Source organism: Diadema antillarum, unplaced genomic scaffold, assembly GCF_040938485.1.
Source record: "Diadema antillarum isolate AM-2024a unplaced genomic scaffold, OU_Dant_1.0 scf00000022, whole genome shotgun sequence".
NCBI lineage: Eukaryota > Metazoa > Echinodermata > Echinoidea > Diadematoida > Diadematidae > Diadema > Diadema antillarum.
In genome coordinates, this window is record NW_027270911.1 from 4280659 (window position 1) to 4306222 (window position 25564).

At 39.6% G+C, this 25564-nt stretch overlaps 2 protein-coding genes across 2 annotated transcripts; both read left to right on the plus strand.

Annotated features, from left to right (window-relative positions):
* Positions 1–837: 837 nt before the first annotated feature.
* Positions 838–12559, plus strand: LOC139731380 (betaine--homocysteine S-methyltransferase 1-like). The gene is made up of 5 exons (XM_071642272.1): positions 838–903; positions 5047–5206; positions 11258–11448; positions 11766–11960; positions 12434–12559. Exons 2-5 carry the CDS (start codon positions 5194–5196, stop codon positions 12557–12559), a joined length of 525 nt encoding a protein of 174 aa, XP_071498373.1. The 5' UTR covers positions 838–903; positions 5047–5193.
* A 436-nt stretch (positions 12560–12995) lies between these two features.
* On the plus strand, positions 12996–18731 carry LOC139731389 (S-methylmethionine--homocysteine S-methyltransferase BHMT2-like). Its single transcript, XM_071642281.1, has 3 exons — positions 12996–13175; positions 14490–14571; positions 18461–18731. The coding sequence occupies exons 1-3, from the start codon at positions 12996–12998 to the stop codon at positions 18724–18726; spliced, it is 528 nt and encodes a 175-aa protein (XP_071498382.1). The 3' UTR covers positions 18727–18731.
* The last annotated feature ends 6833 nt before the right edge of the window (positions 18732–25564 follow it).

Consider the following 25564-nt stretch of genomic DNA (forward strand, 5'->3'; position numbering starts at 1 on the left):
CGAAGATCTAAAAAAGGTCGGATATAGACAGACCAATACCAGGGGCGGATCCAGGGAGGACCACAACCGGCGCACGCCCCCCCCCCCTTTATTTTTTGTTGAAACAAAAGAAATAAAAAGAAAAAAATGGGGGGAGGGGTGCGTGCGCCTCCCCTTTAATTTTGTAAACACGCCCCCTCTTTACGGAATTCCTGGATCCGCCCCTGAATACAGTGTAATATGTTTACACAAGTGAATTTCGTCCTTTGGGATTCTTAATTCCCGTCTAGGCAGGGCGGGGGGGGGGGGGGGATGGGGAGGAATAACTAGGGGAGGGGAGGAGAGGGGCGCCATCTAAGCAGCAGCCATATTATCCCCCCTCCCGTTATCAAACTTTCTGTAACACCTGCAGTAAGTACTTCGTTCCAAGACTGAAAGTTTGATACTAAAAGTACCTGGTACAGTACCACATGTCAGAAATTTAAAGTCCGGCCTTTGCTAGAAAATCGACTTCCGATCGTGAAGCTCAAAGTACATGCGTGTATTCCGTTTGCTGAAAGAGTCGCGTTAACATATTTATTGTGCATTGATCCCAATTTGCCCTTGGTTTTCTTCTCAATCTTCAATGAAATAAATAATTGTAGACGAGCCTAATTCTTACATTGCGTCCAGCCGACTGTAGTACATTCAAAGAGTTTATAACGAGTAAGCAGGAGAAAATTGCTCTTGAGTACATTTTACATTTACAGGCCCCTGCTGTATTTTACTGCAGCGCTTGCAGACGAAATGAATCCTGGTATGCCCCAGGCCAATACACTGTATACAATACAATCGTCTGTGGTGTACGATCGAGGAGTCAGCGCTGAAACCAAGGACGTTTGAAGCTCCTTGCTGAAACGAACGGCGCATTGGCGATAAACAACGGTAAGTATGGAAAAGTACGCTAAAATTTGCAATATGTGTCACTTTACACCAGTGTAATGAGTGTTGCTTGCTGTAATTCAGAATCGAAAAAGGCTACACTTTCTCGACATTTACAGAATTCGAGAAACTCTCATTCATTCATTCATTTATTCATTCATTCATTATTCATTCATTCATTCATTCTGCCTGCAACGTTATGCATTGTAACGTAGAAATCAGTTGGTGGGACTGTAGGATCATCTGACGCTGTGAAGACTGGAGTTTTTATAATCTCACTTATTGCAGGTTATTGCGTACATTTTACTGAATTCCGTATACTTAGAAATCGTAGATTTGATTCTATAAGTCTGATCTTCACCAATACCGTGAAGAAGAGTAAAACACGACAACGACGTTGCTAGTTGCAACAAAGAATACCCAGGGAGGATTTGAACGTAGAACCTTAACTATACACAGCCCTGTCGCTGTACACAACATTTAGTGTCGCACGTCGCGGCGGCGTCTGGTCGGGCTAGTACTTGTAGAACCTGAGCCGCTTGATACCTGGTACCTAATACTAATAGAATGCCGTAAGCAGGCAGAATGAATAAATGAATGAATGAATGAATGAATGGGCGGATCCAGGAAGTCTGTAAAGGGGGGGGGGGGGGGGGGAGGGGGGGCGTAACTAATATTTCTGGTGCCACTTCCGGGTTTCATTTCATTTGTTCCTTTTTATTTCATTTTGTTTTTAACGATAAATAAAGGGGGGCGTGCGCCTCTTGCTCCTCCCTCTGAATCCGCCACTGGAATGAATGAATGAATGAATGAAAGAATGAATGAATGAATGAAAGAATGAATGAAGTTTTTCGAATTCAGTAATACATGTACTTAACATTGATACTGATTAATATTTTTACATTGATTGTTTCTATCTCTAACTGACATTAAGGACTATTTTGAAGATCGTAAACAGGGGCGGATCCAGGAATTCCAGTCCTGGCACGGTTTTGATTTTCGAAAAGAATAGTCTAGAAGTAAAGTCTATACCTTTATCAATGTTATCAATGTTTATCATTGCCGTTCGGTGTTTATGCTCGGATGGGAAGCACCTCTCCAGGTACATTAATTTTGTACCATAACAACGGCAGGTTAAAGGGGATGGCTAGTAACTGATCAGTGGGAATAGTCCATGGGCCAGGCCAGATATTGGTACCATCTGAGGTGGCAAAACCTTTTTGGTGTCATTTTGTTTGTCGGGCATAGATATGCTTATCAAGCTATGATAGCATTTCCAAATGAGTAGCTTAGTCATAGTAAATGAATTTTTAACCAATTTGGTCTCGTTGTTATATCCCTATACTTCTGAATCGAAACTAACCGCCATACAAAGAAGAGCACTGTCTTCTGTATGTTCCATAGAGCTGTAAAATGCAGCTCTATGGTATGTTCACAGGTGTTCTGTTGTAAACGCGGTGCGCTTAGTCTTTATTCAAGGCAGCGAAGGGAATATCCAAAGTTTATGATGTCCACAGCGCGTAGTCTTTATTCTAGACGGCGAAGGGAATGTCCAAAGCGTATGATACAGTGTATATCCTTTTATCTAAAAACAACAACAACAACAAAAGCAATTCCTCGTGAATTTTACCGTATCTTTCAATTATTTATCATTTTCCGGCGAAAACGCTACGGTGAAAACGTTGATACCACGCCAATGTCGCTTTATTTCCCTCCAACAATGAAAGATAATGCAAAAACAATGTACCGGTACACTACAATACATTATAATAAATAACATTGTCAATGAACAGAGTGATTTTTGTTTGAAACTGATGTATTTGTTGATAGGGTGGTATAAAAACAGTATAGATAATCCCTTTTATGAGGAACTTTAGATATGATAACGGTACATTGGTCTAGTTAAAGAACTAAGCGCACCGCGTCACAGCTGTGGACATCATAACCCTTTGGATATTCCCTTCGCTGCCTTGAATAAAGACTAAGCGCACCGCGTTTACAACAGAACACCTGTGGACATACAGAAGGCAGGGTTCTTCTTTGTATAGCGGTTTAGTTTCGATTCAGAAGTATAGGGATATAAATACGAGACCAAATTGGTTAAAAATTCATTTATCATGACTAAGCTACTCATTTGGAAATGCTATCATAGCTTGATAAGCATATCTATGCCCGACAAACAAAATGACACCAAAAAGGATGTGCCACCTCAGATGGTACCAACAACCCATTTTTCGGGTCTTGGCCCATGGACTAGAATGCTGGGGGATGATTGTTCCAATCCTTGTGGGATTCATTGAAGAGTACATTTGTCGTGTGAAAATTATTTGCTTCAGAATGGTCTCATATTCAAGTAATGTGCAGTTTAATGTTTCCAGGTTAGCATGCCTGTACAGTGACGGGGCGATCGTTAATGGGCCGTTTTCAAAAATGCAAAATTGTCGGAAAAGATATACATCTAAAATACAAGGCACATATTTTTCTGTTTTTTTTTTTCTTTTTTCACCCAAGTGCACTGAAAGCGGGATGATGGTGGGTCTATCAAAACTACGCTCGGAGGTACTGACGACAGAAAGAGTGTTTTCTCTCCCTCCCTCCTTCTCTCCATCTCTACCTCTCCTTCCCCCCCCCCCTCTTCCTCTTTCAAAGAACTGTACTTAATTCGTGAATCTTTTTCGACATTACTAGTTATTCCAAACATCGGACACTATAGCCGGTTTAATGGCAACATATATATCACCAATTCGGATTATAAAATTCCATGTTTTCACGAAACGGTAATGAACGGTAACAATAGGAGCAGCTTACAGGGGCGGTGGAACACTTCATAGTAATGCCGCCCGATGAGGAAGGTCGGTTAAGGGTCAATTGTAATTTATTTCAATTTAATCTGCAGTATTTGATTTATGTTTATTTGTATTTATTATGTATTTATTTCATTCTGTAGTTGATGCTCCCAATAGACTGTATAGCTACAGCAAAGTAAGAGAGCCGGAAGGGTTAATTATTTTTATTTACCGTCTGTGGGACGGTCTGTGTGGCCATGGCAGGGTGTATCTGGCAGCTGAGAAAGGGCCTATGATACGTAGGTACGGTCAAACCCCTTTATAGCGGCCACCCAAGGGAGACGAAAAGTGTGGCCGTTATAGACAGGTGGCCGCTATAGACTGGTTATCATTGTGTGTGCATCGCCTACGTGTATGTATTGTATACATTATGTAGTGTACTTCATGCATTGAACAATGCCGGTATTGATCAGTTGTTGCGCAGTAGCATGCGGATTAAGGCATACTTCAAGCAAGATTTTTACTGTTAAGTGCATTGCTATGACTGCATGGCGGGTGAATGTAGAGGTGGCCATGACTGAACGCTAGCCATGAATGATAGGCACGGCTGAAAAGCGGAAAAACGTGCTGAATTATTGGCTCGGTATGGATCTGTGGCCGCTATAGACCGGTGAAAGTCTACCACGGGAGGCAAATTTGGTGGCCGTTGGCCGCGTTAGACAGGTGGCCGCTATACACAGGGTCTTTAACATGGCTTTTCTCTTTGAGGATTTTTTAACGGCCGCCTCCGGAAAGGTGGCCGCTATAGAGAGGTGGCTGCTAGGGCAGGTTTGACCGTACCACAGATGTACAGTGGACTCCCATTATAACGAAGTCCTCGGTACCGGCAGTTTTCTTTCGTTATATCGAAATTTCGTTGTCATCGAACAAAAAAAAAACAAACAAAAAAACACACACACACACAAACAAACAAACAAACAAACAAACAAACAAACAAACAAATGAAACAAAAACAAAACATAAAGATCATTGTTGCGGCCTGAATTTTTATTTCTTTGTAACTGGCATTTCGTTTGTAACCGTCTTCGTAATGGGAGTGCACTGTACTAGTCCTCGAGAAGAATTTCCACCTTCGTGATGGCTTTTGTCAACGCCCCCTCGTTGCTTGTACTCGTTTCGGATCGCTTCGCTGGCGGTGCAAAAAAAAAAAAAAATGTGTAAAAGGTTTCATAATAGCAACCTATGTGTAGCCAGGTGGATCGCACCCCTTGATCTGTGCGTCCGCTTCATGAACTGTACGCTTCTATGCCAATGCCATAACTATATCCCTCTTTGTGTTGTATCGGTATTATATCAACAGAGTGCCCAGGGTATTCGATGGAATAACTGTACAGAGGTGTATCATATGAAATAGACTGACTCACGTGTCACATCAAGAAACCAGCAACGTACGCCAGAGCTTACATCGAAGCTGCTGTGATACTCGACCAAGAGGAATAGTCACAAGATGCCCACAAAGGGTAAGAATCACTACATGCATGCAGGTTATATAATTATTTTCTTTCCGTGTATTCATTGATATTGAAACTTTTATGTACACAGTACTTTATGTAGCAGTAGTAGCTATTATAGTAGGTAGGGCATGCAAGTTGTAGCCTGTATGGACTCGTCTTCACAGCTCTGTCATTTTATTACCCCTATAAGAACGGTTAAACTAGTAATGAATAGAATCACCCAAAACCCCAACGACGATTAACATGTTAATGCTGCTTGATTTTTCTCCACTCCCCACTCCCCCCTCCTCCTCCACCCCCCCCCCCCCCAATCCCCGGCTGCGATTGACTGAAATGGTCACATGATCTTCTAGAGGCCATTATGATCATAAGCTGGCTTACACACTGTCCGCGCGAAATTGCGTTCGATCATCTTTTTTTTTTTCCATGTCCTTGCCCTCACTGAATGTTTTGCACCACCTTGCTTTGTGCTTCTGCGATGTGCAGAACGAAAGAGAGAGAGAAAGAGAGAGAGAGAGAAGACAACCTTTCGAGTGATATTTTTATCTCGTCCCCCCCCCCCCCCATCTAGTTTTGGAAGTTTAATAGGCCCTATACTACTCCGTATACGGAGTAGAAGAAGGGTAGAATGATGTAATATAATGTTCTGAGTGAATAGTAGTCAAAGATGAATCATAGGAACGTTAAACATACACATTTATGTCGATTGGCGCCTGGTATTGAAACAGAACAACAACAGCAACGACAGCAAAACTTTAAAAAATAATATAATAACATGCAAAACAAACTAAAAAAGGAAATATGAAAGTCAGTTGTCATTCAAGGACACTCCAACTGTAGGAGAAAGGCGATGTGAAGACAGGCCTGTGGCAGGCTTTCACAAGTCATGTGAAAGGGTGAGTAAGACCCCGGTGCCAATTGTCAGTGCTAGCTAATGTTCTGCCTTCTCTTAACAGATGGTAGGGCACTTCTTTCGAGTTGTTCCTTCTTTCGGAAGAGGGAAGGGATGGGGTTAACAAGTCATCAAAATAAATGCGGGTTCATAGGACACAGAACGCACGCAATCACAAGAGCTGATGTTTTGCTGATTATCGAGGATATAAGACATTGGCAAACAATAGCTCATTTACAAGATACTAGCAGACTGCTATTTAACAATGTTCCTTGCAGTTTCGCCAGAATTGCAATGCTCAATGGTTCTTATTGATCAAGAAACAAATTGTGCTTGTATTTCTACGAAGCCAGTCTTGCGGGTCTGTTAACACTCGGTATGCCTATTTAAAGTGAGTCCAGAAACTTCCACATTATAGCGAATGCTCCGTATGCCAGTCTATTGCCACTGTATCAGGCCTACATTATAGATTGCTTGATCAAAGGGTAACTGTTCATTACAAGCAAATCAGTATTCCAATTTGGAGATACTAATCGTAGATAATTGGTTCCTTGTACACATCTGCGAGGATCCATTCTATTATAAGAGGTCCCTTGATACCAACAGCGCAGTTTAGTAAATGAACTGACCTTTGAACCTTACTATTCCGATATTTATTTTTCAGTGTAAAAGAGCTCAAAAATTGGGCTGAAAGTCACTCAGTCAACCTTCATGCATATTGCACATATAATTGCGGTACCCGAAGAAGCAGGCATGAATGGGGACATTAAATTTTTCTTCAAAGTGGGGACAAAACGAGGATGATGTGCTTAAAGGGTGATATCAACGTTAAAGCGGAAGAAAACTGCGTTGGCTTATGTCTTGTTTCTCTCAATGTCATAATCATGGGTGGAATGTATGCGATTATTGTGTGTTAAACTTTGTGTGTGTGGGTTTTTTTTTTATACCACACACAAAATAGAATATATATATAGTTTTCTATTTTGTGTGTGGCATAAGACAAAAAACCTATAGACGATAATGTTATCAGCTTCCATACAATTCTCTATCAAATAATGCAATGCTTTACATGCATTTAGAAGAATTAATTTGAACTCCATACTTGCAGACACTAGTAGCCACTGTGAAGACTTTTTTTTTTTAAATGGGATTATGGGAAAAGTGTGATGATGAGGACTGAGGACCCGAGCAGGTTTAGCACATTGCAGTTTGACAACTCAGTAATATGCTACATTGAACTATATAACTCTTTCGCATAATCAAAACGAGACATGCAATATGAATGAATAACAGAGGCTGCAACTTTTTGTTGGGCCGAAGATTTTATTTATTTATTTATTTATTTTTTGGCATACTGGAAATATCCGATCGACGTGAAATAAGTTACCTTCAACAGTTCCGAAGTCAAAGTGAATTCAAAGATTCCTTAAAGAGGTTATTATAGTTTTGGTTGTGACCTAACTTCAGGTTTTGAGCATTTTTGTGAGATATTGGGAAACATCTTATGAAATGTGAAAGAGGACGTAATTCCAACAGGAATTCAGCGTTTTTTTTGATGAAAATTGGTTTGAAATGGCTGAGATATCAAAACACCAGCGATCCTAATAAAAGGTGGGACCCACCTTTTATTATGTTCGCTATGATTATGTTATACTTTGTTTTTGGATATCTCAGCCATTCCAAAGCCGATTTTCATCAAATAAATTTTGAATTCCTCTTTAATAGAATGATATGCTGTGTACTATTTCATAATTGGTTTCTAGATATCTCTCAAAAAGTCAAAAGCCGAATCCTCATCTCCACCAATCCTATACCATCCCTTGAAGCTTGAACAGAATGTGCATCAACACACCCTTCGCGTATAAACAGACTAACTATATGAAGTTTATACCTGCCAGGTACTTTGAGGCAAGTATAAAGATTGTCTAAAAGTCCCTCCTGTCATCATTCAGATTCAGTATGTTGTGTATCATCCATGCTCAGCATGCCGGCTTCTATACTACTGTAAAACATGATATATTCGCGGCATGAAAATTTCGCGAATTGAAGCTTACGGGCTTTCTTGCAGCATAAAATTTTCGCGAATTGCCAATGGCGTCCAATGCATATTGTGTAGGCAAGAACTTTCTCGTGCATTCTAATTTCGCGAATTTTGGCACTCGCGAAATTCGCGAAATTAAAATGCACGCGAACATTCCTCGTTTTACAGGTAGTTAGTAGCCGCCATTACGATTGGAGCACTTTAAAACTGAAAAAAAAAAACCTTCAAAAACATCCCTGTCCGAATTAAAGAGTGAGTAAATCGAAAAAAAAGAGGGGAAAAAACGGAACAAAGATTTTTTTTTTTTTATTAATTGACACATAGGCCCTATCCAGACGATCTGTTTTGATATTCGTTCTATGCTTAAACATGCCTAGATGTGCTCTAGGTGTCTTTGATTTTTTATAAGATGAGTATAGGAGATAATTATATGGAATGCGGATGAACTAACGTCATATATACATCCCACAGATTCGGTACGATTTTACAACCAGGGCTACTTTTCTCTGTATCTTGACACTTCTTCATTATCTGCGCATGCCGGTTCAAAGTTTGTATACTCTGATAATTGCCCATAAATCTGGACTATGAACGCGTTTTGGTGCTGAACTATGGACTTTGAAAAATGAATTTTAATGGCGTTGTAGATTTGGCAAATCATGATTTACTGGCATATTGACGATCCTCGAAAAACAAAGCATTACATTTTCCGCTCCCCCCTTGCGAGGCTATGAGTGTAAATGAAGACGCCTTAACCGTGTCATTGTCCGTATAGCTAGATACGTTGGAAACGTGATTTGAATTTGAATTTGAATACGTTTTGACATTTTTCTCTCCTTTTGTGTTATCAATAAATATCATTTTTAATGATAACAAAATTATTTCTTGTTGTCAACAAGGTCAAGAAAAGATTTTTTTTTAGTTACTAATAATCATATTGTTATTATATCAAATTCTCTTGTCGAGAAATATTTTTGAAAAGATAAATGAATTTTTGGTAATATCAATATCAAGAATTTGAAATTGCAGTACCAAGACATAAGATTAGATTTTTACAATTCTTACCGTACCCCGACTCCCCCACCCCATGCTTGTATTTTGTTTTGTTTTGTTTGTTTGTTGTTGTTGTTTTTATGCCTCCGCCACGAAGTGGTGCCGGAGGCATTATGTTTTTGGGTTGTCCGTCCGTCCGTCCGTCCGTCCTTCCGTCCGTTCGTCCTTCCGTCCGTCCGTAATGAATTTTGTGGACAGGGTAACTACCAAAACCTTTTAAGGTATCCTAATGAAACTTGGCATGTATGTGTATTAGGGGGTGAAGATGTGCCTATCAACTTTTGGGTGCACATGCTCAAGGTCAAAGGTCAAAATGTCAAGGTCAAATGCTTAAAATTTTACTATTTCCCCCATATCTATGCAATGCCTGAAGATATTTTCTTGAAACTTAGTGTATACATGTACTACCCAATTAAGATTCTCTGGTGAAAGTTTGGGGTCATGAGGTCAAAAGGTCAATGGTCAAAAGGTCAAGTAAAATGTAAAAATTTACTTTTTTTTCTCTGTATCTTGGAAATTGTTCAAGGTATCTTCATGGAACATAGTATATATGCATCTACTGACTGGCAGTGGTTATCTAGAGAATTTAGGGTGCATGGGGTCAAAGGTCAGGGGTCAAAGGTCAAGGGCAATACTTCAAAATTTTTTACTACTTTCCTTATATTTATGCAATGCCAGCAGGATTATTTTTTTTAAACTTGATGTATGCATGTATAAACCAATAGAGATTCTCTGGGTTTTTTTTTTTTTGCCAAGAAGGTCGAAGGTCAAAAGGTCAAAGATCAAGTGAAAGTGCTGAACTTACTTCTTTCTCTATATCTCGGAAGTGGCTCAAGTTATCTTGAAACTGAGTACATGCTGAATTTATATATGTTCTGCCTGACAGTGATTCTCTTATAAATCAAAGGCCAGATGAAAATGATAACAATTTACTGTTCAATACAGAAATTGCGCTTTTTCTCCATACCTTGAAAATTACTCAGTGCATAAACTTATGAAATGGTCAAAGTCAAGTTAAAGTTCTTTAATCCCCAAATACATGCTCTCCTATTCATCCAATTAAACATAGGTCAAGGAAGGTAAACATTCAATACATTTGTGACAAACATGTCATTTCAATATTTTGCCAATTTTGTGAAAATGTAATCACACATTTCCACATGTACTATAGTCCTATTAGGAGAATCATGCATTATAGCGGAGGCATACCAGTCGCCATAGCGACATTTCTAGTTTTCTCATGAATCTATCAAAACTGCAAGGTGAGTTTACTCTCATAACTGTACCCCGCAATTATATGCAAATTGTTTGTTTGTTTGTTTGGTTTATTTCTGCATTTTCTTTCTCCGAATACAATTGCAAATGAAAACAAAATGATACAGATACATAAAAATCAATACAAAGAAAAATCATTTGTGTAACAACATTCAGTCTGAAGTGGCATAATTATGAATCAAAATAACATATTAAGGCATACTGTATCTATTAACAAAGGAGAAATCAATACAGGGGACCGTCATCATAGGCAGAGCTTGACGTGGATGAGGCCCTATCTGAATATGTGATACCAATGTAATACAACACCAATTATATATGTACTCATAAAACTCTTAATCTTAATACACAAAACACATTTTGCTACAGAAAAAAAAACAGAAAAGAAAAATAGTGACTTGGCGCTTTAAAACAAGAAAAAAAAAACAGCACGCAGCACCATTGACTGCTGCATGGTATAGTAGACAATAAAAGTGTAGGTGTGTGCGAGTGACAGTGCGTCGTGTGTGCAGGTGACAGTGCAAGAGAGAATAAAGGCTGTAGCATCCCTATTTTGGGGGTAAGGTATATGCTTTAATGAATGTATGCAATATCATTATCAAAGAAAGGAAAGGAACGGGAGGGAATGAAAAAAAAACACTTTGCATGGATCAGGGCTTACTGAGACTTCAGAAAAAAAAGAATAAAAAGTACATTGATCAAAGACTACTAACTGGAAACATATTTCAATAACAAATACATGTACTTTTTTAAATGAGCTTTAAATGATGACAATGGAATGGTTCCGTCCATGCAGGGTTGATGGAAAGGATCCGGGACGGGGAGACCGTCATCTGCGCGGAGGGATATGTCTTCGCCTTCGAGCGCCTTGGCTACCTCAGGGCAGGCCCTTTCACCCCCGAGGTCGTGGTCGATCACCCCGATCTCGTCAAGCAGATGTACAGGGACTTCGTCAGGGCCGGAAGTGACGTAGTGCAAGCCTTCACGGTGAGAAGCAATTCAAAAAAAGTGGCAAATCAGTTATTGTATGTATTCCTCTCTGTCTCCCTGTCTCTCTTATTTTTTGTAATATGCCTACAAGACACACAAATGTATATTTTTATATACATAATTTACATATATTATATATACAACATTTTTGTACATCGAACGTTATAGAACTTTTAGTTTGCCTCTGTCGAATGAATTTAACATAAACATCAATTTTTAGTGGACCTGGGCAACAGGGCCGAGCCCTGAGACATCGTCAAAATCTAAATTTAGCCGCTTTAAATTAGAGCGTGTATTATCTGCACGTCACGCAGTACTACGGAAACCGTTCCAAGTTCAAACTCGTCGGCAGGGAGGACGACCTCGAAAAGCAAAATCGTCTGGCTCTTAGGATGGCCCGCGAGGTCGCCGACGAGACAGGGACGCTGATGTGTGGCGACATCTGCAACACGTTCGTCTACAAGCCCGACGACGCAGATTCGATTGCCGAAACCAAGCAGCTTTTCAAGGTTTGTACGTTTGTTTTTGCGCGCGCGCACGTGTGTGTTTGTGTGTATGTATGTGCGTGTGTGTGTGTGTGCGTGTGTTTGTATTTGTTTGTTTGTTTAGGGAGTCTTGGAGCTTCAGAGGAAGGCAGAGTCAACCGTTGTAACACAGTCATACAAACCAAGATACAGGACACGATTTGGCCACTTTCTCATTAAACTATTAAACACCGTGTTGGCTTCAGCGAACAATACCTTTAGGCATATCGAAATATGTGAAGCATATGATACTTACAAATTAGGATTCAAAATTGAATATCGGTCAGTATGGAATTAATTTTCACACTTTTTTCAAATTCAAATCGTACTGAAGGAATGTTTTGTTTTTCATCAAACGTGTCTAGAAAACCTATTCAGAGAGTATGCACTTTCCAAATCGAAAATAAGGCGACGGAGGAGCTACGATAAGATTCCCGTTGTTTGTTCGATTGTCACAGGAACAGATCGAGTGGGCTGTTGATGAAGGGGCCGATTTCATAGTGGGCGAGACATTCGGCCTAATCGGGGAGGCGTTGCTGGCGACGCAAGCAATCAAGCAGTACGGAAAGGGTAGGCTCTGTTGAGAATTTCCTCTTTTTTTTTTTGGTGTGATTTCGAAGTACATAAACGAATTACTGTAACTAGCAAACAAATATTTGAGAACACCAAGACAGTATCCCTCTGTGTGCAAATTACGAAATTTGTACTATGATAGAAACAAGTGATTCTCATGATCAAGCAGTGATATGGTGTGTTTGTCGAAAAGTTCATTTTTTCTCTCTCTTTGTATTGATCTCGTGAGATTAAAAAACGCAAATTCTCCATCAGTTAATACTCTAAAATGTGCAGTCGAACTCCATTTTATGCTTGCATCATTAATTGCTAGAGCCCTTTTAAAATGAAGATTTATATTACGTTTGTATTCTTTACCTTGCAACATTTTTTTTTTTCAGGGAAAAATCTTCATAATTTCTTGTTCCGGTCTTTATATATTTTGAAGGGGTTCCGGCTGTCATAACAATGGGAAGCCATTTCATGATACACAAGGACGGTAAGGTATATACCCCTGACAACGTGGAGCTAAACGAGGGACTACGGCAGCTTGTAGCCGGAGGAGCCGACGTGGTCGGCTTCAACTGCACTCGAGGTCCCGATCAAATCATGCAGTACGTTGAGAGTGCGGTCCAGAGTAACATTGGGGTACGTACTCTTAACTCTGACTTTTGTGTTTCTCACAAAGAAATTCTATTCACAATCATGTAAACATTTACGTTCAAATAGAAGTAGTTCTGCATGATACATGGTATATAAACGATTCAGCAGACCGCATCAGATAGTGTAAATAGAGTGCGCCCCCGTTCTGTACATCTAAATCTCGTGATAGCCGAACAGTTACGTGTAAAAAGATTATAATGGTGATTTTCATTTGGGCACCCGGAATTTCCTTTCGTTGTGGCGAGAATTTTTTTGTAACTGCGTTCGTTGTAACGGGAGTACACTGTAATACAAATTAGACCAGGTAATAATCAATGGGATATATATACCTTTGCAGTTTGCTGACATGTATCTATCTAACGTTAAGAAATAACAAATTTACTTGTTGTTTCTGGCAGAAAGAAAAAATGAATTACAGTATTGGGCACAAAGGTAAGAAGGCGAGATGGCGGCTTCTTAACCCTTTTACAGGGCGGGGGCAGAATTCGCCCCCCCCCCCCCCCCCCACGTTTCGCGCTATGAATCTGTAACGCGAGGCTTCTTGACCGTTCAAGTCTCGCGCAACTTTTGAGACCAAATTTGCAACGTCCGCACGTACTTTTTCTATAAAGCCACGACCAATTTTGTAAATAAAGGCATGTCACCCCAAAACAGGCACGATTTTGTGATTTTGTGTACATTAGTAAATTGAATTAGAAATAGATTGTTTCAAAAAATCTTATGGCACAATATTGTAGACTACGACGTGGGTGTCACTCATGCCAAATTTCGTTGTGATCGCACCACTGATGGGCGAGATCTCGGGGGGGGGGGGGGGCAGAATCCGCCCCTTCCGGTTTTAGCATAGCAAAAAAAAAAAAACCAAACAAACAAAACAAAACAAAAACGGGCCAGATTAGGGTTAAGAAATGCCTATATTACCATTTAGAAACAAGTTTTAATAAAATTTATAAAATTCACGAAAAATTGATAGGCCTACATGTCATTAGAATTTGATATCAAATGAATGCCACTTTTCATTTTAGTTTGTAAATTCGAAACTTAATTCCCATGTGTCATTGAGGGTCCTTAAGGGAATACTGCGGGCGGGCTTACCACTACTCATACAAAAGAAAATCGTATGTTATGTTGTGAGTCATACTATTTATTTGCACATGGCGACACGCCGACGTCTTTCACGAAGACTGTATTACTCGTATTACTGCGTATTCCACTGCCATGTCGTGGCTGTACTATGATGTCTGATGTAGAAGGGAGCTAAAGTCGTTGACCTACCTGTACTGGACCATTTCGTTGCAGGCCCCGCTTGCTGTGTTACCCGTGCCCTACCGAACAACGGACGAACATCCTTCTTTCCTCAGCATTCCAGATCCAAAAACAGGTACAAGAAGCATTTATCATGTTTATGTACAATTTTAAAGTACAAAGTCAACAATTTCAACAGGGATTCAACAAAGACTATTACCACAGAAAGTGTGTAATACACAACGAAACTACTCGATCAAAATGCACTCTTAACTGGGGGGGGGGGGGGGGGGGGGGAGGGTCAAATTAACCCCCTCTTTTTCGCGCCACGATTCCCGCAACGCGAAGATATTTTGCAGCGTCATTTCATGACTTTCCTTCATTAGAGTATCCCGCATTATATGCATGTCAACCTGAAAACAGCTCAAATTCATGATATGGTGTGCAAATCGAATGCAAATTGCGTTTTTTTCTGTCAAATCGATATAGATTAGATAATTTAAACTTTTAATCATTGAAATTAATCAATCCCAACGTAGATAAGCTTGAAAAAGTGACTGTAACAAATTTGGCCAAAAAAAAAAGAAAGCAAAAGGTCCAAAATATGAAATACATAAGAAATTAAGAAACCAATTGAAACAAAGGGAATTGATTTTGATTGCGCTAGTTTTACAATAAAATTGTTCGATGTGTCTTGTTCTGTCTTTTTGATGGAGTTACAGGTGAAAATATGATTTCATGCATAAATTTGCAAAATTAATTTACTAAAAACTGAAAATCAATACTTTTTATTTTGTGACCATGTATGTAATCTTGTAGTCAACATCCGGTTCTATATGTTCAGGCAAAATATTGCGGCGATCGCGCGGCCATCGGCGGCAGAGATCTGATCATTGATCAGATCTAACTGATCTAACTGGGCTATTTGAGGGTAAGTGAGATTTGCTGTATTTTAGTAACTAGGACAGTGATATCTTTATAGGAGACCTCCGGATGATTTTCAGACTTTACATTTGAACAACTATAAATTACACTGAGTACGGTGTTTCAGAATCTATAGTGATTGGGATGAGGAACAAGAACGTTTTCAAAATTTGTAACAAATTGCACTGCACAAGGACGATGTCATGGCAGCCTCACCGCGTGAGAATGCGTGAGTTGGGGCTCAAGGAAGCAGAACAAAAGAAGTCATGCATAGATTCTACACAGGTGAACTTGTTAAGCAAGAGGAATTGTTATTGAATTACACTGCTACATTTCAAAAATAAACGAGCTTCTATGTCATCAACACTGTTCAGTGTAATTTGTTAAAAGGACAAGATCACCTTCATAGACATGTTCGTTGAGTAAATGCAGCAATATTAGTAGAACACATCACTGAGAGTTTGAGGAAAATCGGACAATCAGTTCAAAAGTTACGAATTTTTGAAGTTTCTACTCAGTCACGGCTGGATGAAAAGACTACTATAGCTTGTGGTGTCACATGTGTACAACGATATAAAGAAAGAATAAAGAAAATTCGACATATTTCCATTTTCTCGCTTTACAAAAGAACACTCGATTTCTCTCTTTCAGAAGGCAGGGGGAATGATATTACCCTTAACATATGTCAGAAACAAGTCGAAGAAATGTGCTCTTTATTCAAGAAGTAAAGTTTTGTGAAATTCTCTTTTTCCTTATATCGTTGTACGCATGTGACATCATACACTGTAGTGTATGATGTGGCTGCTCAGATACTTTAAAAAGTCATAACTTTTGAACGGATTATCCGATTTTGCTGAAACTTTCACTAATGTGTTCTCTTGATATTGCTGCTTTCTCTCAGTCCTCATGTATATGAAGGTGGACTTGTTCTTTAAGATTTTACAGAGTATAGGCTTCTCTGCTCAAGGACTACAATAAATGCGACAAAAATGTAATCTATACGTGGAGCTGTTGATTTATGTACTACATTATGTGAAATTATGAAAATTGTCTGGAATACCCCTTTAACGGAGGTCTTTTCAAAGATCAATCATCAAGGCCGCCACCTAGTTATGTGCATCTTAATGGCCCGAATTCACGAAGGTGGTACATAATGAAATCATGGTTTAAACCATGGACAAAAACCATGGAGCGCAAGTGTCGCATGGAATATTTCGTTACGAATTCAGTCATTTCCTCGATGAAATGATTTTGTAATGAAATGGCAACATTTTGTAACTAAATGAACATTTCGTCCACGAAATGATAATTTCGTTAACGAAACGGTAATTTTGACGATGAAATGACCAATTTCGTAACGAAATATTCCGTGCGACACTTGGCGCTTCATGGTTTTTGTCCATGGTTTAAACCATGGTTTCATTTGTACCATCTTTGTGAATTCGGGCCAATGAGTTCATTCAGATGTTTGGACAATGACGATTGTGTAATCGTACATCGTCACTGATAAAAGATCCGTTTCCCTTATTTCGGTCTTATTTGGCCGAAGTGAATTTTTAGACTCAAACTACCTTTCAATAAGTACCATCATGAACATGGTATGGGGAGCAGCAAACCTCAAAATCCTGAAGAGTATACTTGTTGACACTGTAATGTCACGTTGTTTGATGAAGAAAATATTTATGTCGTCCCCTGTATATTGTCATTTTCTATTTTGAAACAATGCTCGAAAATGGACAAAAATGGATTGCAGATCAGAATCAACCTGTCAAAATATTTGCTTTCTCTTGCAAAGTACGTGCATTTCGCAACTGAAACTGCTTTACAGCAACTGCAACTGCGTAATATGCATTTTTCTTGGGTGACAGGACATTTGCTCCTGCGACAATTGCTCCGCTCTTATTTTCACCAGGGAGGTGTTACAGAGATGGAGTGGCAACTCTTCTTAATTCATGCAAACACATGTTTGGGTTCAAGGCGTTACAATTGGATGTCTAGCATTCCACTACGCTTTGAAGTCATGCTCGGCACCGCTCTAGTTGCAAGACGAAGTTCGGAGACGAAGAACGCATTTCTTCTTTCGTTGAATTACAAGCTTTATTTCACCGTAAAATTTTAAATGAAATACTTGAATTGATTTAAAATAGTTAAAAAAAAGAATTCAATATTATAAACATGTATATCTAGTTTCTTCGTAATGTGCAAATCGAAATGAAATGAAAATTAGGCCCTCTTAAAAACCTATTTTTTTTTCTATAATGCGCACATTTCCGCATGTTAGTTTTCTATCTTTTTAATCTGGTATATTTTGATCTTTCAAATAAAGTACTCCGCTAAAGCGTGTTCCAGCGTGCTTTTAAAATATTTGCTGTTAAAATTGTCAGTTTTACACTGCATTTTGATTTGCTGCTCCAATTCAAGGTACAAAAATTCATTGTTGCCTTCACATTGAAAGAGAGAGCGAATTGCAGTAGGGGCAAGTATTTCTAGATGTGAGAGCGCTAGTCCCGAGTGTTGATGCTCTCTTTTGTCAAAGCAAATAGGTAACACCTGTAGTTGAACGCATAACTTCTCGGCGGTGCCGCGCATGACTTCAAAGGAGAGCAGTAGTTGTCTCTCCTTCTCTGTAACACCTCCCTGTTTTCACCAAGGACTGAGGATTAGGGTTAGTGTTATGATAGGGTTTTAGGTCTAGTTTGATGTGGGGATTATTATCAGGGCTAGGGTTATGTTTCTGGATAGACTTTATGTTTGGCTTGGCTTAGAAATTTCACGGGAGCAATCATATTGTCGCAGAAAAAAATATGTCATGGAGCCCTTTTCTTGATTTTTTAAAAATAGATTTGTTATATTCAGCGCATGTAATTTTCAGATTTTTCAAAGAGCCGTCTTGTTTTTATCCAGGCTGGCTGTCGGCGTTGATGATGAGATGAAAGCAGGAAAGCATGTTTAAAATGTTTTTTTTTTTTTTTTTGGTGCCACTTTTGACAGAAACAGGTGCAATGGGCGCTGAATGTCCATATGTTTGGGGGTTCCATGGTTAGGTGAGTGAGCAAAGTGTTTAGTAAGCCAGTCTCAAAGTACCTTGTTTCTCCTTGCAGGCAAACAAGCTTTTCCTGCCGACTTGGACTGCCTTCTCTGCTCTCGGACCGACATCGTGAAATTCGCCCGGGATTGCGTCCGACTCAAGATCCCATACGTGGGACTGTGCTGCGGCAACGCACCCCACTTCACCAGAACCCTGGCCGAGGCTCTTGGCCGGACGACCGGGGCGTCCAAATTCTCACCAGACATGTCGCTGCACGGAATTTTTGGAACGGACACAAGCAAACTAAACCCCTATTACTTTGACGAAAAGAATAACTAGAGAAATTTAACCGAAATTTACGCAAATAACAAATTTGATAAGACGAAAGAATTTTAAGAAAAAACAGTTCATATATTTTCCTGAGAAACTAAAGAAACGATGCAAACTCGATGTGAGGAGCTCCTGTAGATACGGAAAACGGTTTGTGTATAAGCCAGTTCGTAGTTCCACTTTGCGCATGAGCAGAAAAAAGGGTCATTCGGACCAACAGGCAGGTTGGTTTTTAAATTCACTGGGGTAAGCATCTGTGTTGTAATGATTTTTCATGTAATCCTTATAAATGCTACTTGCCAGCATGTATCCACCTGACAGCAAATGTGGTATTTGGCAATGACAATAAAAAGAGATTGTTGATATATTCAATGCAAAATAATGAAATGGATACTTTCCCAAGTGTTAATTGACGGATCATTCTGGTCATCTGGTCTACGCAAGTTCATTCTTTGTTTGAACAGGATGAATCCCATTAGTTGCTACGTAAAGCTTATGCATTATGTTGCTCTGAAAACAAGTGAAGAGTCCCTAACCGACTGAAAGAAAGGTCATTCGTACCAATGTGCCCATGAGCTAATGGCTCGGTCACAAATACTATTAAGAACTGCTACGAACGCCGTACGAACGATTTGTAGACAATTTCTTAAGATCTTTTAAGAAGGCCGTACGAAACCAGCGTTCGTAGACCGCTCGTAAGTTCGTAGCCTGGTCGATGGTATTGTCCAAGATTTTTTTTTATAGGTTCATACGAAACTCTCTCTTCGTAAGGCGGCCGTACGAACTCCAGAATCCGTACGAACAGTGACATTCTACGAAGGCATCGTTCGTACCCATTTTTGTGACCGTAGCTTTACTCCGAACTGGCTTATCGTAAGAGTAATGATGCGTACGTAAAAAACAAACAAACAAACAAACAAAAACACGAACGTCTTAGGTGATTTCAAAAGAGAAGAGAAGAAGCGAGGGTAAGAAGAATAAAAAAGTAACTTCAAGATATAAGCCCTACCATTACATTCCTCTTGTGTTTCAGAGGGGTTTTACTTCATATTTTCTACGGTGGTTTAGACATGATTTTGTGGTATGGTGATAGAATCCACTCATGTAGTAAGCAGGGGACATTTCATGAAGCTTTTTGTCAGATATTTTTGTCTGACAAACTGTTAAAAGCTTCTGAAATCCTTTCATCTGATTGGCTGAGAGCAAATTTGTCCGACAAAGTTGTCAGACGAAATGCCTCATGAAAGAGAGCGGGTCGTTGCAGCTTTTGTGTGACTCGTGAGCACAATTTTCTGCGCACCCGTACACAGTAAACCTCGCATAAGTCGACATCGCGTAAGTCGACATTGGGGTCGACATCGCTTTAAAGGCGACGCATCGACAGTGTGTCGACTTTTTCGTATGAATATCTTTTAACATTCTTCCCGTAAGTTGACATTTGCGAAAGAACAACTTACCTTTGCCACTGCCTATGTCAAAATGATTTTAGGCCTATGTTGCCAACTAAGTTGAGAAAATGTTATTAGGCATTAATTTATTACCAGGCATTTCACTTGCGGGAGTTGTGACTAGGTGTCTGACGGGGCTTGTGATATATCGATCAACGTGCATCATTGCATTGAATGATGTTTAGTTACAGATCGGTAAACTGACAGAAAACTGCACAAAATGTTGTCCTGTTGTGAAATCGGCAGGATTTTTTTTTTTTTTTTTGAGATGACAAAGTTGTCCTTTATGTTTCGGAGTGGTGTATCTATCACTTAGCAAACATAAAGGCCCGAATTCACGAAGGTGGTACAATCTTGTACATGGTTTAAACCATGGACAAAGACCATGGGGCGCCAAGTGTGGCACGGAATATTTCGTTACGAAATCAGTCATTTCGTCGACAAAAATTAATGTTGTCATTTCGCTACAAAATAATTTCGTCGACGAAATGACTGATTTCGTAACGATCCGAAATAGGCCATGCGACACTTGGCGCTCCAAGACATGGACAAGATTGTACCACCTTGAATTCGGGCCAAAGTCTTCTGGCATGGTGTTACCTTTTAAACTCGCGCGATTCAACGTGTCGTGTGCAAAGATATCACAAGTCTAATACGTTTTTGTCAACCATACATGCGTGAGTGTGTGACGCCCCCTTGACATACATTGCGTGGTTCAACTATTGCTCACTGTTCCGAAGCCTCAATATTCGAATCTGTGTTTTCAACTTCATCCCCGCAAATACCAGGAACAGCGAATGTGATCTTTCATAACAAGCAGTTCACTTCTTGTTCGTTTTTTTTTTCTACACCACAATATATTTTCGGTTTAAATTAGTGCTCCTTGCGTTGAGTGTGTCCTTAGAAGACAATTCATAGAATGTGATCGCGACCCCCTCTTGAATCTTCCTCTGGGTAATCCACTTTGACTTCAGTGTCACTTCGATACCCTCTCACTACCATTCCAAAGCAGAAAAAGAAAGGGTAAAAACAACAAAAAACAAACCCCAAAACCACATGGAAACGCGACGGAAAGTAGATAATTTGAACATGTCCAAAACTTACCTGGACCTTTACGTTGTCGATCTGTTTCCCCTATAAAAAACACATAGGAAACGGAGCTTGGTTATAAATAGGATCTGACTCGAATCACGCATTCCAAGATTGAGGCCGGTTCGTTTCCTTTGTTTTGCTGCCTCCATCACAGAGAAGAGAGAAAGTAGTTCAGTTTAAAGGTCATATAACTCGAAGAGTGCACGAAGTCTGCAATCAGTGTCATGTCATCTTACGCTTAAACGTGTGTTTCATCAACCGTATCAGGACAATTACTAGTAACTTCCCGATGGCAATAATTACCCCTGGCTAAATACTGTGGTTAGAGTAAAGATTAGGGTTAATGTTAGGTTTTAGGGTTAGGGGAAGGGGAAGGGTCTAGGGTAATTGCCCAGGGGGTAATTGCCCTAGACCCTCATTAACAACTCAGAGATGACTGAAGATATCCGCCGAATGCCGTTAGAGTAAAGATCAGGGTTAGGGTTAGGTTTTAATGTTAGAGTTTTTGGTTAGGGTTAGGATTAGGTTCAGGATTAGGATTAGGATTAGGGTTAGGGACAGAGGAAGGGTCCGGGTAATTGCCCAGGGGGTAAGTGCCCTAGACCCTCATAAACAGCTCAGAGATGACTGAAGATACCAGCCGAATACCGTTAGAGTAAAGATTAGGGTTAGGGTTATGTTTTAGGGTTAGAGTTTTTTGGGTAGGGTTAGGATTTGGATTAGGGTCAGAGGAAGGGTCCGGGGTAATTGCCCAGTAGGTAATTGCCCTTAAAGACCCTCAACACCAACTCACAGATGAGTGAAGATAACCAACAACTACCGTATAACACTTGTAAGTCTCTGCTTTTTTGGGACTTACGGGTAAGTTGACATCCGCATAAGATTATATCGGGACCTGTTTAAGTCGACTTCTTCGAGGTTTACTGTGTTTTGCATGTATAAAGGAATCAAATCAGAATTCACCAAAAAAAAAAATTAAAAAAAAAAACACCTGTTAATACGCCAGGTAGATTTGAATCTGCATTATGGCATAGAAGAGAAAACAATCTCAGAATAATTATTCCCAGAAACCCTGAACCTTTCTTCATCCCCAATTGTGTTCGCTCTTTGGTTAGGCAATACAGTGCCGTATAAAAAGATGCGTGGCACTTACGCAGTTTCGAGCCCCCATGGAGACTCCAGCACTGGCAATGTTAAAATATTTATGCCTTTAATTGACTGTGGGCTGTGATCTAATGCGTTATTACCTCGACATTTCTAATTCCTGTACAACATGCCAGAGGGCAAAGTGAGAGACCACAGGGGAATCGCTTACCATGAATCTACTGCTGATTCGTAAACATTCAATGTGGTGATAAGCACCATAAAACACCCACATAGTAGTTGTCGGTCGACGCCAGTATGTAATACCAGGGTTCCCTGGTAATACCATAATCATACCATTGCTGCATCATGTTAACTGAGCTGGGGACAAATTTTGAGTATATACATAATATATTTTATGCTTAAATCTAAGCCATATATTTTCCCAGTACGCCTAAAAACTGATTCTGAAATAAGAGAAAGTTTGAGAGAGATTGATAAAGAGAGAGTGAGGGAGAGTAATTATATCATTGCATGTTTACTATTGACAAAGTACAATAATTTGTTTTTATGTTATTTTCAAGGTAGCCTCTTACGAAAAAGTATGAAATAGAATTAAATCGAATCACACTGAATTGCAAACTGAGCAGGCAATTTCAACAAGCTTTACAGCGCGCCAATCTGCTATAGAGATGTGATTTACGATGTTATCAAGAGCACGGATTTTTCATTTAGTGGAAGAAACTAGTCATTCGGTGCCGAATCACCTTTACCTTGAACTAGACAGCAATTTCATGATTTTAGATGATGATCAATAGTATAAATCATGCTGTGATGACCTCAATTCTGCATGTTCCTGCAGCTAAAAATGTGTGCAAGTACTCAGTGGTATGGAGGTATAATCATCACAGGTGGAAACTGTCATAAATATCGATGAACTTAAAAGCGTTTCTGACAATAATGTGCAATCTTGAATAGATCTCTCTCTCCGTATATTACGCTGCCGTTATTTTGTCAGAGTTAATTAATGTGCTGTCCATCATTATACATGTACATCATTTTCAGGTGTTTCCTGAGCTTTTATCAAAATGTTTGATATGCTCTCGATCATTATACAGGTACACTATTTGTACCAACAGACATTTTGGTTTGTAAATTCACTGAGATGAGCATTTATGATGCGATGATTATTCATGTGATTCTTATCTAAATGGTGCTTCCCAGCACATCCACTTGACAGCAAGAATGGTATTTCGCAATATAAAAGGAAATAGGCTGTTAATGCATTCAGTCCAAAGCAATGAAATGGATACCTGATGGAGTATTCTGAGCACCTGATCTAAACGCAAGTTCATTCTCTGTTTGAACATATATTCCATAAATAGTTACGTCGGGCAAGCTCATGCATTATGCCGCTTTGAAAACAAGTGAGGTGCCTAACCAACTGAGAAAAAAGAAAGGTCATTTGTACCAATGTGTACATGAGCTAATTACGAACTGGCTTATTGTTTCAGGTATACCATGATCTGCAGTCGAAATGTTTGATGTATCGTCGATCAGTATACAGATCTTTACACTATTCTCAGGAAATAATATATAATCTTTAATCGAAATGTTTAATGTGCTCTCGATCATTATACAGATAGGCCCTTGTGCTTTTCTCGGGCATGTTACGATCTTGGGTTAAAATGTTTAATGTTGCCTTAGATCACAATACGTGTAAACTATCCTCGGGTATTCCCTGATTTTTTGTTTTTTTAATCGAGATGTTTTCCATGTTTGTCTTCACCAAAAGTGACACAAGAAGTATCAGACCAGGGGTCAGTCTTTGGATGTCCGGTCGATCGCCTGTCCGAAGGTCGAAGGTCGAAGTGCATGCTTTGACCCCCCGAGCCAGGCGGAAGTGCAGTCAACCTCAGTTAAGTCGAATCCAAAGGGATCGGAGAAAATCCTTCGACTTTGCGCAATAGAATTAACACGTATTTATGTTCATTCGGGTAGAATTTTTCTTCGACTTAGCTAATTTTTTCGACTTGTGCGATTTTTTTTTTGACTCGTGGGAGTTCGACATCGACATGGTTGACTGTACTCTACAATTCCAATCTTCGCTCTCTTGTTTCTCAGTCTTCCACGTCGCATAACACGCACCTCCCTGGTCAGATTCCCCAGAAGTAACTACACATCGTGCTTTGGAGGCGGGGTGCATATCAGCATTGTGCGTTCACGTATGTTCTTATTCGCAGAATAAAGTTTTGATCGATTGATTTACTTTGTATTGTCCACGATGGAATGTCTTGTTTACATCGGATACTGCAACAATGTTAATTATATCGATACTGACACTCGGACAAGACATTACTCAAACTGGAACTGAATCTGAAACATATTAGATTGTCTTGACATAGGGCTACAATATAGCACGCCATCACGACGTAATACATTAAATTGATTTTTACAAATAGAGCAAGCACTATCAGCGTGTGTTATTTTTGTACAACTGTTTTTTAATGAGAGGGAGGTCTCCCGTCTCCCTGGTTTGACCCTTGCAGTTTGATTGTGTGTGCAGGGAGGTGCCAGAGAAGGAGAGAAAACTACTGCTCTCCTTTGAAGTCATGCGCGGCACCGCCGAGAAGTTATGCGTTCAACTAAAGGTGTTACCCATGTGCTTTGACAAAAGAGAGCATCAATAATCGGGACTAGCGCTCTCACATCTAGAAATACTTGCCCCTACTGCAATTCACTCTCTCTCGATGTCTTTCAATGTCATGGCAACAATGAATTTGTGTACCTTAAATTGGAGCAGCGAATCAAAATGCAGTGTAAAACTGAAAATTCTAACAGCAAATAGTTTAAAAGCACGCTGGAACACGCTTTGGCGGAGTACTTTATTTGAAAGATCAAAATATACCAGATTAAAAGATAGAAAACTAACATGCGGAAATGTGCGCATTACAGAAAATTGTTAGGTTTTTAAGAGGGCCTAATTTTCATTTCATTTCGATTTGCGCATTACGAAGAAACTAGAAATGCACGTTTATAATATTGAATTCTTTCCTAAACTATTCTAAATCAATTCGAGTATTTCATTAAAAATTTTACGATGAAATAAAGCTTGTAATTCAACGGAAGGTGAAATGCGCTCTTCGTCTTCGAACTTCGTCTTGCAACTAGAGCGGTGCCGAGCATGACTTCAACGCGTAGTGGAATGCTAGACATCCCGTTGT